Raw genomic sequence first — 16,233 nt, 5'->3', positions numbered from 1 at the left:
TGGAGCAGCACATTTATTATAAATAAATTATAGTTCATGGAGATTTGTTTTTGCTGCATTCCTAAGCCAATAATTTCATGACCATCGATGACCGGTGCAGAGTACTATCTGGTAGGACTAGGAGACTCAACTGAGCAGCCACCTGGTCATCGAATTATTGGCTTTGGAATGCAATAAATAAAACAATATCCATGAATTCAAGGCTTCATGGGCTGTGTCATTAATTGATAGAAAATAGTTATATTTTGGGTGAACTACTAATGCACAAGCATTACGGCCATTGAATGTTTGCTTTCAGCTCAATTTCTTTGTCATTGAATGAAATTCAGATGACACTTTGTTTAGTCACTGTTCCTATAGAAATGCTAGTCATTTGACTGATGTCCTGACATCATCCATTAAAGGATGTGACTTGCTTAAATCCTTTCTAAACTGACCTGAAAAAGCATCTGTCAGAAAGCTACAGACAGTATAAGTGGAGTTAGATATTAAATCCCCTTTAAATGAGGGTTCATACATGCCACTGATTTTCCTTTTTTCTGTAAATAGCTATTTGTATTTGTTTATTCCACAATGGAAACAAGTGCCCAAATGTTAATTTTACTGTACCTCTGTGCTGTTAATACATTTTTCAATCAATCAATCAAAATCAATGATAGGATGTGAATTGTTACTTATAATGTTCTATCTATCACTGACACCTGTATGGAGCGTTATTTATTCAAGGTTTACTTTATATTCTTCAATTTTCCACCAGAGGGAGCTAAACACCAAACTCAGGCTGAAATACAACCACTTTTACTTTTTGTATCCATGCAGGGACGAATCCACAGAGGGGTCACGGGTGCCCTGGGAGCTGCCAGATTAATAGTTTAACTCCTGCTTCTCAACTGTGCCGTATTAAGAAGCTCTGTTGTTTCTCGCCCTTATAGGCGTCTTACTGGTATTATCTTGATAGCATATAGTGCATTATTAACGACATAAATCATAATTTATTTTGAAGTGCACGCCAGGAAGTCCTGTGTACGTGTTGAACGTTCTGAGACATTTTATTTTGAAGTGCACCACAGGTAGTAGTGTGTACAGTGAGTGTGGTCTGCTCTGACAGACAGAACAGACGCGAAAGAGACGGGTCAAACAGAACAGCGGGGGGGGTCAGTGTGAGTCAGTCTGTCTGTCTCTACGAGTCTGCGTTGTGGATGAACAACAACCGACACATTCTGTGGAATTATCATGTCGACTGTTGCTGGTTTTCTGAAAGGTTTTACATTTATGCAGCGGGTTATTTCAATATTTAAAGTATCGAGGCAGGTTATAAAAGGACGCGTGCGATATGGACGCGGATGAGGAGGACACCAGGACACGCTGCGATGTGATGATGAAGCAGGTGGATGTGTAGGAATCCAATTAAACAGAAGTCAAGATCACTCAATCAATCAAACCGATCATCTCAGGGTTTGATGAAACTGTGCTACGATCTACGTGCCGGGTGAGTGAGTTCATAAATCATAATCTAATGTTATTGGCTTTGATGAATGTTTATTATGACCGTGGATTATTATCGGATACATGTTTGATGTCCAATAAGCCTCGAGCAGAGCGGATACATCAAGCGTAGCGGTGCGGTGGGCGTCGCTCTCCGACAAGGACTGCTTCTGCAAAAGCCCGTGTCAACAGCTGTTTGACAGCTTTTTACTAGATCAGTTCTTTGTCGGCGAGCGACAAAGTAGGCTAAAGTACAGGCTACAGTCAGTTTAATTGCGCCACAGCCAAACACCGTTATTCCACTTCCGACGATCGAGGCTATACTGTCACAATTAACTCTTTAAAAAAAGAGGTCAGTAGCATGATAGAGGCTATTATTATGCGCAATTATTTGCAGAGATGGAACAAGTAGTTATGTGTACTTGAACTTATATGGACAGTTTGTTACATAATCTTACATTGTGACAATGTCTGTACTGTATACTGATTGTCATATCGTTGCTGTCGAGCAGAAACCTCTTATCTTCATTTTGAACTTTTTTCCATAAATGAACGGCCTACTTGATCATACTACAGTGCAAAAGCCTCAAAAGTATCAGATCCACAAGCTCGAATCACGGTGCAAAGCTACACGTTTTGAGCTTGTAGATCTGCTACTTTGGATGCTTTTGAATTTGAATCCTGAAAAGTAACAGTTTTGGACATATGAGGTTTCCACCCAAAATAAAAGAAAGTGCCCCTCGGGGCACAGGTCTCCACCAGGCCTCCTGGTGGCGCTTTAATAGGCCAATGTGAAAAGGGTGCCGTTTCTTAGCCTATCTCACAGAATTTCCCCGCCCCCCTAAATCCGCCCCCTTTCGGGGTTAGTGGTGATAGCGTGACGTCACTCCATAGACGCTACATGTTAACAGAGTTAATTTAAGAAGTCTACAACTTTTGTTTTCTCAAGGTAAGGTTTGTTCTATCTGTTCGAGCTGATTTACCATCTTGTTTGCTTCATAATAATATTGGTCTGTCACATTTTTACATTAGAAAATGTACTTAGATTCTCCAGAGAAAAAAACGTGTAAATGCTCATGTTAAAGACACCACTATTTACCGGAAGTGGGCGTGGAAAGCGGGCTGTGAGATAGGCATCACAGCCCGCTTTCCACGCCCACTAACTAAATACTAACCCCGAAAGGGGGCGTATTTAGGGGGGCGGGGAAATTCTGTGAGATAGGCTTATTGGATGATTTGAGGAATTTTGTTCCAAAAAAGTGTTTTGCAAAAATCCACCTGTTGGTGGCGCTATAACAGGCCAATGTGAAAAGGGTGGCATATATTCCTCAGCCTAGTAGGAACGTCTGCGTTCATGATTTTGTTCAAAACAGGCCAACCCTGCAAACTTTGAAAGCCAATTATGAATATGAAATATCGGACAGATCCGGCTTGAACACATGACTATAGAGATAGTGTGTAACGATTTGCAGGATTTTTGGACAGAATCTGGAGGAGTAATATCAAAATTAGAGGGGCAGAGGTTCATCGTTGGCATCCAGGGAGTGGGTGTGCAAAATTTGGTTAACGGTGCCGGAGATTAGCTGTACACAGACGGATGGACGGACACACGGACACACACACGGACGGAGTGCAAAACATACACTCTCCCCATGCCTTCGGCCTGGTGGAGACAATAAAGAAAGACATACCATATCCGGTTTACTTCCCATATCTGCATGGAGTAGGTGGCCGACTGGCCGTCCTTTTTTAGGAGACCGGAAGCAGGTTGTGATTATTATGTCCAGGCGGGGACCCGCAGGGGTCCTTGAGCAATGTTCCAGGGTAGGGGTCCCCATGCAGCAAGATGAGCGATCAGCTCTATAACAGACCGCTGTCTAATCAAAGCCTCAGAGCACCTGCTGCGCTGCTTGGATTTTATGCTTACCATAAGCAAGGAAATAACTTTGTTTTGTTGTTACTTTTGTGTGAATTACTTATTTAGGATGAATAAACACCTGGGCTTTGGGGTGTTTATGTTATTTCTCAAAAACTACCGCGGCGGCATATAATTATTATCCCTTGCATATTGTATATTATATCCTACATTATACAAATAATACAAATATGTTCAGATGGGCGGGGTCCGTGGTCAAGAACATAATATACATAATTAACATAATTTGAACCAGCGCTGTAGTAACCTCTTGACACCAGCCTTTCCGCCACAGAAAGCCCCCAGAGCGGCCCTGGCCAACGCTGAAGCCGCCGAGACGTAGTAGAGATTATTAATCCCGAAGGAAATTTGTTTTGTCCAACAGCTCCAGTGTAAAAACATACATACAGAATAAAAAGAGCATGATGAACATGTAAAAGTACATTACATCATAGAAGGTAGTAGGAAAGGCAATAGCAATAAGTTAAAGGCATGGGTTAAAAAGTACAACACCAAAAAGGCAAAGCAAATACGTTAACTGACCAATCCCCTCCCTCCTCGTCGTCTCCCCCCCACGGCCCCCATTGATTCATTGTATAGTCTAATGGCCCTTGGGATAAAGGAGTTCTTAAGTCTATCTGTGCTGCATGTCTGTGATAAAAAGCTGTTACTGAATTTGCTCTTCTGAGAATAAAGTGTGCAGTGGGTGACTGACATCGTCCAGGATGGCTAGTGTCTTGGCCAGAGTCCTCTTCTCTGCCATCACCGCCACAGAGTCAGGCTTGGTCCCTGTCACCTTGCCTGCTCGCTTAATCAGTCTGTCTAGTCTGGCTGTGTCCCTCTGTCTGGCATTCCCTCCCCAACACACCACAGCATAGAAAAGAACACTGGAGACCACTGACTGATAAAACATCTGCAGGAGCTTCCTGCAAATGTTGAAAGAGGCCAGTGTCCTCAGTGGTCAAAGCTGGACCTGCAGGCGTGCTGTTTTTTGCCCGTGCATTGCTCGTGCAGCGCGAGTAAACCCTGCACAGCTGGGGTTTAACACAGCTCGTTAGCACTTCCGCATTTTGCCAACCAAATGTTGGTTCAGGTTGGCAAAAAAATTTTGTTTGGTCCGGTTTAGAAAAAAGGGGAAAAGAATATGGTGTTCAGGTTGACGTCGCATTGTTTTTGTTCCCCACGTAATGCGAATCAATTGTTTTAGTCGCGCTACGAGTTAGAATAAAAGACAGACTCACCGACCGAATACTATACGTTGATGGCGTCAAATTATTTCCACTTCGACCGGAAAACAAAAATGGTACTGATCCCAGGCTGGCGCTCTAGAATGACCCCAGTGACCCTCACCTGGCTGGAAAGCACCCTGCTATCCACTGAGTGCTGTGATTGGCTATTGCAGGGTGTGTGACCGCTGTGACCGGGAGTAACCTCTGTGCCACTGTGGCTCATTAGAGGATTAAATCAACAGACCCCCCCCCCCCCCCCCCCCCCATCAACACCACCACCACAGGCCATAAAATGTGTGTGTTTGTGCACGCGCGAGCACACACACGCACGCATGCACACACACCCCTTGTTTACTGAAGCATGCATCATTTAAGACTGTTCTTAGAATGTGTGTGTGTGTGTGTGTGTGTGTGTGTGTGTGTGTGTGTGTGTGTGTGTGTGTGTGTGTGTGTGTGTGTGTGTGTGTGTGTGTGTGTGTGTGTGTGTGTGTGTGTGTGTGTGTGTGTGTGTGTGTGTGTGTGTGTGTGTGTGTGTGTGTGTGTGTGTGTGTGTGTGTCATTACACTTCATGCATGACTTCTCTTGTCTCACTTTCTGTCAACTTGGCTTTTTTAATGAGGTGTGAATAAGGGTGTGTGGGTGTGTGTGTAATTTCATTTCACATCAAGGGCAGGGATACGACTTTTATTATACAACAGGTTGTTTTTCGAGGAAGCAATCTGATTGGTTGAAACAGCCATCTAGCCGTGCTTCAAAGCATGATGGAACACCTAATCAAAACATAAAAATAAGCTGTGCTGAGTCTCGCTGCTCTCCCAGAGGGTTGCTATATGCTAGTGATTTTCTAAGGACATTTTGTCATTACAAAATTATGATTTTCTTTTAACGAATATCTTCTGCGCTGCTTATGGAACTCTTTTATTGGCTCGGTCCTGCAGCAACACACGTGTGCCATTAATGACAGTAAAGCACACCCTCTCATGTAATAGTGCTTAAATATTTACCCATTAAAATTGGGAAAGCATCTGTGTCATTTTAGATTTTAGCATTGGCTATTCAAAAAATAGCAGATCTACAAGCTCACAGTGCATCACTTTGAGCGGACAAATATATCACTTTGGGGATCCTTCCTACTACTGATTTAGAAGGCATTTGTAGAATCAGGTCTTAATGGTGAATTGGAGCAAACTGAATGAAATGTGCTACTCCGGTCTGTCACTTGGATGAGAGGGCTGTCTTTAGGTTGACCACCAGCATAGACAGAGCAAAATTATTTTAAAAGCATAGTATGGCACTTTGTCCAAGTGTCACTTTGTGTTTTTACCAGTCTGTACCAGCAGTCATCAGCCACTAGAGTAGTATGGTTGTGTTTACCTGCAGAAACACACTGCCCTCCTGCTGTCATTTGATAGACAGGGATTATTTTTAGGCAACCAAAAATGAAACGCCAAAACACAGCGAGAGAGAACAAAGTGTTTCTTCAGGTAAAACACCACCACACTACTGCAGTGGCTGATAAACTGCTGGTGCTGGTATAGAGGGAAATGATGAGGTTATATACATTGACTATTTGTGGTATTTTGGAAATCTACATACATTTTCAGAGTGATGAGAGCGATAATAACACGTGTTCTAGAGATTAGACCTTATTTTGTGACTTGAGATTTGGGGACTTGCCCTTTGGTGTGCCTCCTATACGAAACAAAGCGTCTGAAAAGCACTGGGCTAGTTGCCTGTTGGTCTTTGAACTCATTGAAAAGGTTGGGATGTGTGTCGGCCAAAGTATTCAGCAAGGTCTGATGTGTTTGCCAAAGTAAACGCACCACTGGCAGCAGTGGCACGGTGGCGCTTCCACGTTGCCAACTAGTCGCAGTATCTACTGGCTCACCTTTTTTTATTCACTTTAAATCCAACATATTATACGTAAATCCAACATATTGGCATATTTGGACACCCAAATAATTGGCAAAACACTAAGAATTTAATGATAACACAACATTAATTAATACAAAAAACCTTTAATGAGTTTTTATTGTGATATTGTGATGTCCACTGGTTACACTTTATTCTGTAGACACAGCTCCTCTCTGCTGCACTGCTCTGTCACATGACGTTCTGTGGCTCAGATTACTGTTTGCGTGCGTGCGTGCGTGCGTGCGTGCGCAGGGCTCCAGACTAACTTTTTCACAGGTAGCACTGGTGCCACCTACCTTTTCATTTGGTAGCGCCACCACAAATTAGGTAGCACCATTTTTTTCTTTGTATAGCGTGGTATTAATACATGATCTTATCATGCCCCCACATCGGGCGCCATTTATTTATGTAGTGGTTTCCACCATTAAAGGTTTGAATCATAAAACAAAGGTCACTGTGTAAAAAACAGCAACCTACCTGGTTATACTTCAAAACACTGTAGATGGTTTCAACCCACCACAAAGTCACTCAGTCAATAAAGGCAATATTTATATTCCACACACAGAAAGTCAGTTTAAGGTTTTGTGTTGAAAATTAAATGCAGTCCAAACCTTTTGGATTAATAAAGTGACAATTTGTACAATATCTCCATTACCATTATCCAAATTAATTCCTTATTATAATATTTTTACATTTTGGAAAAAATATTTTGCAATGTGAAATGCCGCCAAATTCTTAATCCTTTTCCTTGTCTTTATGAACCAATTTGTGAAAGCTGTATGCTTTTATTGTGAAGGCAAAAGTTTCTGAATGCTCTCAGAGCCTGCATATCTCCGCGTGCTGAAAATAGCTGATCTACAAGCTCACAACGCGTCGCGGACGCGACGCGTTGTGAGCTTGTAGATCAGCTATTTTCAGCACGGAACACGAAGAATAAATCAGGCATCAGTGCTCTTCACTCACTGGGAGGGAGATTAATGTATTTTGTTGGCCGATCATCATGTATGGTATGGACACATAGGCTACCTCCTCGATGCAAACATAACAAGCTTTGGAAGCTATTTTTCGTGGCACATTTCGTGGCACATGTTTAATCAAACAACACGTTTACTAATATAAGTCTGTGTAGATCATGACTGATCATCATGCAGTTAGATATGCGCGCTGCGCGCTCCAGTGAAATTGTACAGCTGAGAAAGATTAGTTAATTTGTGTCGGATAAGCTGCGTTCAGACCTGAATATATATATATATATTCGCATCGGTTCGTCCAGTTTGTACCGCGGCAGGTCGCGCCGTGCCCGTTCTCGTCTTTGAATTGACTTTGTATGTAATCGCGCCGCTCTGACCATCCAAGTCTGAAGGGCTTATTTGTGGGTTTTCGTGAACGATTGTTCTTTGAACACTGGGCGTCAGGCGAACGTCCAATGTTTTCAATCAATGGAACGGGCAAGCACTGCGGGATGTTTTTTTCCCCCTCCACTCATCCTTCCAGCAAGTCGCACCTGTGCGACCTCATTCAAATTTAAGTATCACCCTTAATAAATTAAGTCGCATATGCGACCTAATAGGTCGCACGCAGCGGTTTATGCATGGACACAGGACCTGTGTGTCTACATGCACAAACAAGTGTCTGTATGTGTGTCTGCCTTTCAGTCTTGGCACCCTGTGTCCACATGACTTATGATTTATGAAATTACAATTGGCTGGACAGACCTGACTTGTCATTGATTTGGGGCATTGTGCGTGTTATAGTGTGTTTTCCTCTCTGCGAGGAAAAAGGCTATCGTCAGTTTCTTGGCACGGCAATGTTTTTGTTGTTTGTTGTATAAAATAGGACATAAGTACCCATTCAGGCCTGAGGCCAATTCTAAAAACGCCTTCTAAATCCTGACCTAAGTTTTCTGAAAAATGTCAAATATTTATATAGCAGCCATCAATGTTTTTTTTTTACATTTTTGAATACTGTACATACTGTACAGAACCCCAAAATGGGTTCCCGGCCTGAGGGGGTAAAACACCAAAAGGGGTTCTCGCCCAGAATGGGTTAAACACAGGAAAAGACAACACTTCACATCAAATCCCAGATGGTGTCGAGTATAATGTCACGATATTGATCATTTACAAATTTTACATTATCGGTCAGGCCTTGTATGAGGAAAAAGATAAATATATCATGCGTGTTTGTGTGTGTGCAGGGTTGCGGTTAGCCATGTTAAGGTCCTACCCAGGGGCGTGGCAGTGACCATGCGAAAACGCATCCAGGACAAGATCCGCTTCCGGGGCAGCGGCAGGACCAGAGATGACTTCCCCTCCTCGGACCACCTGGCCGATTCGCCACTGGGCTCCGACAGTGAATGTAACGATGACTACCAGGTAAAAACAAGAACCACTTAAAGACGTCATAAAAGGGCTTCATTGGTAACGTTTTCGCTAAGTTTAGCTCAGAAAAGGGGGTTTGTCTTTCGTTGACCAATCACAGCGTCGTCCAGCGGTTCCCACGTAGTCCAGGCTATGCGATCTCTGGACTCTGCACACACTGCACTGAGCATATAGCACAGGCAGGCAGAGAGAGAACGGGAGAGGGGAGCAATTCTAGCGCCACTTTTATGCACTGCTCACCTCCAATATTCTCAGATACATTTTAATGCACTGTTCATAACGAGTCTGGCCGTCATCTTGAATTTGATAAAGAACTGGGGGTCCCTGGCACAAAACTATTTCAGATGGGGGTCCATAGCCAAATGAGGGTCCTGGCTTGACATGAAGCACATGCACTTCTGTGTGTGTGTGTGTGTGTGTGTGTGTGTGTGTGTGTGTTTGTGTGTGTGTGCGTGCTATGAAGTCAACCACAACTCACACATCATGAATCCCTTTTTCTTGTATTTACTGGTTAGATAATGCTGCAGAAGACCTCTTCCACAGAAGCAATTTTGACATGAAATGGTAGGGTTAACAACACAGGTTACCAATGACACTAATTAAGGCTCTGTTCCATTTAGTGTAGCAGTGTGTTAAAAAATGCCCAATGGGTCGGCTTCTATTCTCTAACTCACATGGAGCGAGAGCATTCCAGAGACGGGGGACACAATGTGTGAAAGCTCTGCCCCCCTTTGGTCCCAAAATCAGTGGGTGATTTATACATTTACAGCTGTAAACTACACTGACAGACACACAATGATTATTTGATCATATGTGCTGCTGGCACATTTACACTGTGTATCCTTTGCTTATTGTGTTTTGTATTGTATGACTTGTTGTGAAGTGTGCAGTACAGAGAGACCTCATGGGGTGATGGTTAGGTTATGGTTAGGCCTTTAGATTCCCTGAGGAACATAGGCCATTGATGAGTCTCCTCCATCCCCTTCGGTCTTGTGCCCTCCGCCCCAGTTGTTGCCATGACAGCCCTCCTGCTCTGTGGTTCTTCTCCAGGTGGCTCTAGGCCTTCCTCTCTTCCTCTTGCCTTGCTGGTTCCATGTTAATGCATGTTTTGTGATTGATCTATTGTGTCTTTGCAGTGTGTGTCCTATCCATGTCCATTTCCTCCTCCTGATCTGTGTCTCTATCGTGTCTTGTGTAGTGAGGTCCCACAGGTTGGCATTGGAGATTGTGTTGGGCCAGTAGACTCCTAGGAGGAGTATGTTGGTACTAGTTATCTTCCAGGTTTCAGAACTGTATAGTACGGGTGGATTTGATGTTTGAGTTGAAGATTTCCAGTTTTGTCTTGCGTGATATGTTTTTTTGCTTTCCATATTTTATTTCATAAGATGTTGAATGTGATCCTTGCTTTTCCGATTCTGGCATTGACATCCTCCTCCGTTCCTCCATCCAATTATGCTTCCTAGATACGTAAAGCTGGCTACCTCCTCTAGTTGATTTTGGTCCATCGGTATTGGGGAGTTGTTTTTATCGTTTATTCTCATTACCTTTGTTTTTGATGCGTTGATTTTGAGCCCAAGCGAAGCAGCTGCGTTCTCAAGCTGGTGATTCTTCCTGCATCTGACGAGTGCTAGATCGTCAGCAATATTCAGGTCTTCCAGCTGTTCGGTCATCTGTGGGTTGTGTACAAGCTGTCCCGGCACGCCAAGCCCAACCAACTCCAGCTACTGTGTAATGAAAGCTGCAGCTAAGGCAAGCATTTCATACCAGCAGCGCGAGACAGCTGATGTTGGGGTGATGTTGCACTATAAATACAAAAATAACTGAACTGAAAAAAAAGAAGGAAAAAAAACTGATTGCCATGTCCACAACCTTAACGACAACCACAGTGGTGGTTGCAGGGATCACTTTCCAAGCGCTGGACCATCCATGGTACAAGATGGATGGCACCATGGTTACAGAACAGTACTGTCCGTCAGTGTGGATGCTCACAGGATTATAGTCATATAGTTATCACTGTTGCTGTGTCCTCGGAGACTGCAGGCCTTTCGTTTTCACAAGAAAAACAAAAGCCTGGGCAAACGAGCCACATTTCCTGGTCTTGGAGTGGGAGTGAGGTGCAGAGAGGAGTCGCTCCAAATGTGGTGACGTCAGTGTTCTCTACCGTTTTCTTTTTTTTGTGGCTTTCGCCTTTATTTTATATTTTTTTATAGAGGGACAGACAGTAGGCTGACGAAGGAGAGAGATGGGGGAGTGACATGCAGTAAAGGCCGTTGGGATCGGGAGTCGAACCCGCAGCACACTGCCAGACTCGGGCTACCGGCCAAGGTGCCTGGGCCGCTGAGCCACGGCCCATGCCCCCGCCGTGATCACTATAGCGACACCGATCTCAGCGCCAGGCCCCCTCCTCCCCTCTAGACCAGACATCACGCTGGCTGAGCCAGGCTGCTGTTGCTGTGGCACTCAGGTGGCGCAGTCAGTGGCAACGTTTCTGCTCTGAGTCTATATACAAACACAGTAGGATGTCCTCCTGATTGCCAGGTTAGAGCAGTGGTTTTCAACCTTTTTCATATCAAGGCCCATTATTTATTCAGCATTTGAGCCACGCACCACCATTTGATGACATTTAGCCTCTCAGACCCAAAACTAAAGAATATTTTGTAATATTTTTGCACAATTCCATGCTGTGTTGATGTTGGTACCATTAGGATAGATCAATATGTTGATCAAAAACAATTGTTCTCTAATTGTGTAGACTTCTTGTGATTTGTGAATTAAAGCTGCTATAAGCAATACTATGTCAACATTTTAATTACCTTTTTTATTTTTTTGGTATTCAGACGGCCAGCAATGGGTAGAACGCTCCCAAAAAGAATTTAGTCTCTGTGACACATCTAGGGGCCACAATCTGCATTCAAAGATGTTCCTAGAAGCTTTGTCATTGGTCAAAAAAAACCCGGTCGCAATGACTAACCAATCAGGAAGCTGACAGGCAAATGGACCAATGACAAAGCTTCTAGGATTTTTTTTTTAATGCAGATTGTGGCCCCTAGATGTGTCACAGAGACAATCTTTTTTGGGAGCGTTCTACCCATTGCTGGCTGTCTGAATACCAAAAAAATAAAAAGGTCATTAAAATGTTGACATTATTGCTTATAGCAGCTTTAAGTAATGCAGATGTTTAACATCTCTTGAGAGGGTACATTTTTCATTTTTCGCTCTCAAGAGTTAAAGATCTATAAGGGTGCATTTCTTTGGTTACCAACTCTCCATCATTTAGCTGGTGACCACCTGGAACCCCCTGAAGGACCACTCACAGGTATAGGATACAACAGCAGTGACGACACACAGCAATGTGTGTGGGGAGGACATGGTTGGCTTTGTTATGGCGTTTCCTGTTGAAAGAAACCCTCCAGGCCTGATGATCTGATTGGCCGGCAACCTGTGCTGTCCTGTTCGGGTCCAATGACGCTCCGCTCCCTGCTGCAGTGATGCCTTCGTGGTGCATGGCAGTGCCCACACTGGTGCATGTGTACTGTTGTTACTGTCCCCTGTCTGAGTTCAGTGCTACACTGAGGGAGCGTGCGTGCGTGCGTGCGTGCGTGCGTGCGTGCGTGCGTGCGTGCGTGCGTGCGTGCGTGCGTGCGTGCGTGCGTGCGTGCGTGCGTGCGTGCGTGCGTCTGTTATCCGTCCATTTTTTGTACTGCGTCTGATGTTTACGATCAGCGGTTTCACCCGTACATGGTTACTGGCTTGTGAGAACTGAGGACTTCTGGGGGGGGGGGGGTGGGGGGGTGTGTGTGTGTGTGTGTGCGTGTTTATATGTGAGGACCACACGTCCCCACAAGTATAGTAGAATTTGTGAAATAAACGTTGTGTGAGGAAGATCGTTTTATTCTGGTCTTCACAAGGAAGAAAATGTTTTTATGGTTGAAGAAAAGATTTCTAAAGATACGTTTCCAATTCGAAAAAGATACAGGTTGGTTATAGGGTTAGGATTATGGGTATTTAGAGAGGTTAGGTTTAGGGGGTGGAGAGTTTTCCCTTTTTTACATTGTGCGGAAATGTCACACGCTGAAAAATAGCAGATCTACAATTGTGTTTTTTGGGGATTTTTTGGCTATCGTTTGGCTATTTTCAACACCCGCCACCGGCCAAAAATGTTGTGGTCCTCACAAGTATAACAATGCAAACTTCTGTGTGTGCGCGCTCACGCACGGAAGGACTCTCTTAAAGGGACACCCCTTTAACTGTAGTAGAGAGGTGATGCTAGACGCTGCAGTACACACACACGCACACACACACACAGCAGTGTGCTGAGTCTCTGTCTCCTCTCGTTCTCTCCTCTTGGGCGGTTCTTCCCTCCATCGTCGCATCGCGCGGACAGACCTGTCTCAGCTCGGTGCTGCTGCTAAACCTCACCGATAACACATGTTCGTTCGTTCGCGGTGTGTGTGTGTGTCAGTATGTGCGTCCTGTGTGCGTAGCCAGATTGTAGCACCGGAGGCAGGCAGGGGGGGAGGGTTTGGGAGGAGGAGGATTTTCCTGTCTCCTTCTTCATCGACTGATTCTCTCTCTCCTTTTCTTTTTTTTTGCATCCTCATCCCTTCTTTCTTCAGACCGCCGGAAGACGCGATAGCGTGAGTCATGAGTGAGTGTGTGTGTGTGTGTGTGTGTGTGTGTGTGTGTGTGTGTGTGTGTGTGTGTGTGTGTGTGTGTGTGTGTGTGTGTGTGTGTGTGTGTGTGTGTGTGTGTGTGTGTGTGTGTGTGTGTGTGTGTGTGTGTGTGTGTGTGTGTGTGTGTGTGTGTGTGTGTGTGTGTGTGTGTGTGTGTGTGCCTATTGTCTGTCTGCACTGGCAGTGTTTCTGTCCAAGGCATATTTGTAGTGCTATATGAATATTTGCAATTTTGTTATGTTTTGTGTTTTTTATGTGTGTGTAGGCGAACTCGGTGTCTCCCATCATGGCCGCCGCCTTGCAAGACTTCCAGAGGGCGGAGTCGGAGCGGCTCAACGAGGTGAAGGGTCACCTGGAAATTGCCTTACTGGAGAAACACTTCTTACGTGAGTAAATGCGAGGTGTGCACAGTGCGCACACACACACGCACACGCACGCACACACACACACACCTTCAATTCATTCAGGTATTTCCTGTCAGTTTCATTATAAAGTTGCTCTGAAATAGAAAAAAAATATGCCCTTGGAACCATTAATTGAGATGACATTCCTAGATCAGGTCTTAAACACTGTCAACACACTTACAGTCACTTATGGATTGATTGATTGATTGATTGATTGATTGATTGATTGATTGATTGAATACTTAACCAGTAGGACACCCTGAGGGTGAGAAGCGACCTCGCCCTAGTGCACGCATCCACCTGAGTGACGGCAGACTGCTGGGCGAGCACTGGCGCTTTGGCACGGGGGTCAGATCAACATATGGAATGAATTTTGTACTGGCCATATATGGAGCGTGTCTGGAGTGTACAGGGTTTGATGAGGTCAGATCAACATATGGAATGTCAGAACAGGAAGGACGGGTGGGGGTGGATCAACATATGGAATGTCAGAACAGGTCAGCTCCATATATGGAGATCTAAGGTTTGAGGTCAGATGTAGAGTTGCTAGCTGGCTCCATATGCAGATCTAGGTGATGATCCAGTCTTCTCCATGTATGGTTATCCAGGGTTAGATGAGGTCAGTGTCGTGATCTTCATATGGAGATGGTCATATATGGTGGCGTGATGTGTCACAAGGCATGATGTCACGAGGCGTGACCATATCTGGAGGCGTGATGTCATGAGGCGTGACCATCTATGGAGGCGTGATGTGTTCCTATGTACATTATTCAATTTCCCAAGACACATAAAGATATACTATATACTATACACAAAATCATCAATGCTATAGGATCAGTAAAAGTATATGTACAGAAAAAGGTGCTATTTGATGTCTCTTTTGAAGGAGGTCACACTTTTTGATGGCTGGGGCATAAAGGTAGAATTAATTCATCCCCATGCATTGTGCCGAATCGGGAGGGAATGAAATCGGTGGAGCACCCTCTGCCCATGGGCGTCACTCACTCTGTTGAGGTAGTTTGATAGGTACATGGGCACTGGTCCCTTGAGTATTTGGAAAACCAGGCCCATTGGAAGTTGCTGATGACCCTAAGCCATCCCACCCTAGGTCGAGCTAGTTTGTTTTGAGAGGTCTGTAGTTTTGACTTTAGTGCTATGGTACCATGAGGTGCATGCATAGTGCATTCCTACTGACCAACGAGGAGATCCTATGCCCAAAAATCATATTCTTTGGTTGACTTTCTTGATTACCTTTGTTGCCATTTTATCACTGGAAAGGTTATTTAAGATACTTTACAGGTAGGCAATCTCTTCTTTCCTTGTGATAACATTGTCTGTCACCCACTTAATTTTGGATAGTTGACTGCACAAACTGTACTGTTCATTCATTGGTGTTACCCTTCCTATAGTATAAATGTATCTCACTGCACTCCTTATGTCCTCTACCCCCCACCATGTAGGTGTGTCTATGTAGTTTATCTAATACAGATCTCTCGGTAGAAACACCACAGCATGTAGAAGTCAAAGTCATAGTGTATCTGTCCTCTGCGTTGAATCAGTGAATAATGATGACTCAAAGTGATTCAGCACCATGGACAGTGGTGACATACGATGGCTAAGCTGTGCCAGTAGGCTCTAGTGCACAGCAGCCGTTTTGGAAAGATGTGTCCCTCTTCCTTACTTCCTTCAAGGGTGTTACCAATTATACTGATGAAGACTTTAGTTCCATTTTATTAGTGTGGCACAGTCGGCGGTTCCCAAACATATTAATTTCAAGAACCTCCATAACTCTGAGAGTGAGTTACAGACCCATAAGGGGTCATTTGGGACCCCCTCAAGGACACTTTGAGAGTGTTTCCAGTGAGCCAACATGCACAATATCAGCACCCTGACTCTGTTTGGCCAGAAAGGAACAGACAGAGCCTTCATTAGCATAACTGCACCTGTGAAGGAAGTATCCAGAGGTCCAGTTTCTTTCCAACATGGCTGCTGTTGTGCAGGGCTTGAACAGATTGTCCATGTGGTTAGCACAGTCTTGTGTTGTTACTTTAGAGCAGGAGGCTTCAACGTTTTTCAGGTCAAGTAACCCAGGGGTTCTCAACCCGTGGGTCGCGACCCCTCGGGGGGTCGCCAAATTAGTTTGGGGGGTCCCCAAATTATTTATTTTTTTAAATCTTTTTTTCTTTCTCTTTTTTTCACGTTTTTTCAAAAATAGCAGACCTACAAGCTCGT

At 44.3% G+C, this 16,233-nt stretch overlaps 1 protein-coding gene across 3 annotated transcripts in view; it reads left to right on the top strand.

Annotated features, from left to right (window-relative positions):
• Positions 1 to 1,128: 1,128 nt before the first annotated feature.
• LOC306916792 (GRAM domain-containing protein 4-like) overlaps positions 1,129 to 16,233 on the top strand; it is a 65,004-nt gene continuing 49,899 nt past the window's right edge. For 2 of the 3 annotated variants that reach the window (XR_013789023.1, XM_079494813.1), the window contains exons 1-4: positions 1,129 to 1,489; positions 8,741 to 8,918; positions 13,541 to 13,561; positions 13,863 to 13,983. Coding sequence is in view for 2 of the 3 variants with exons in the window: in XM_079494813.1 (XP_079350939.1) it covers positions 1,392 to 1,489; positions 8,741 to 8,918; positions 13,541 to 13,561; positions 13,863 to 13,983 (418 nt within the window). In the remaining variant the exon portion in view is untranslated. The remainder of the gene's footprint in view (positions 1,490 to 8,740; positions 8,919 to 13,540; positions 13,562 to 13,862; positions 13,984 to 16,233) is intronic. The other variant, XM_079494814.1, reaches the window with a different exon arrangement.

Source organism: Electrona antarctica (genome assembly GCF_951216825.1).
Source record: "Electrona antarctica genome assembly, chromosome: 23".
Taxonomy (NCBI): Eukaryota; Metazoa; Chordata; class Actinopteri; order Myctophiformes; family Myctophidae; genus Electrona; species Electrona antarctica.
Note: the sequence above shows the minus strand (reverse complement) of the source record. Positions and strands in the feature narration are given on the sequence as shown.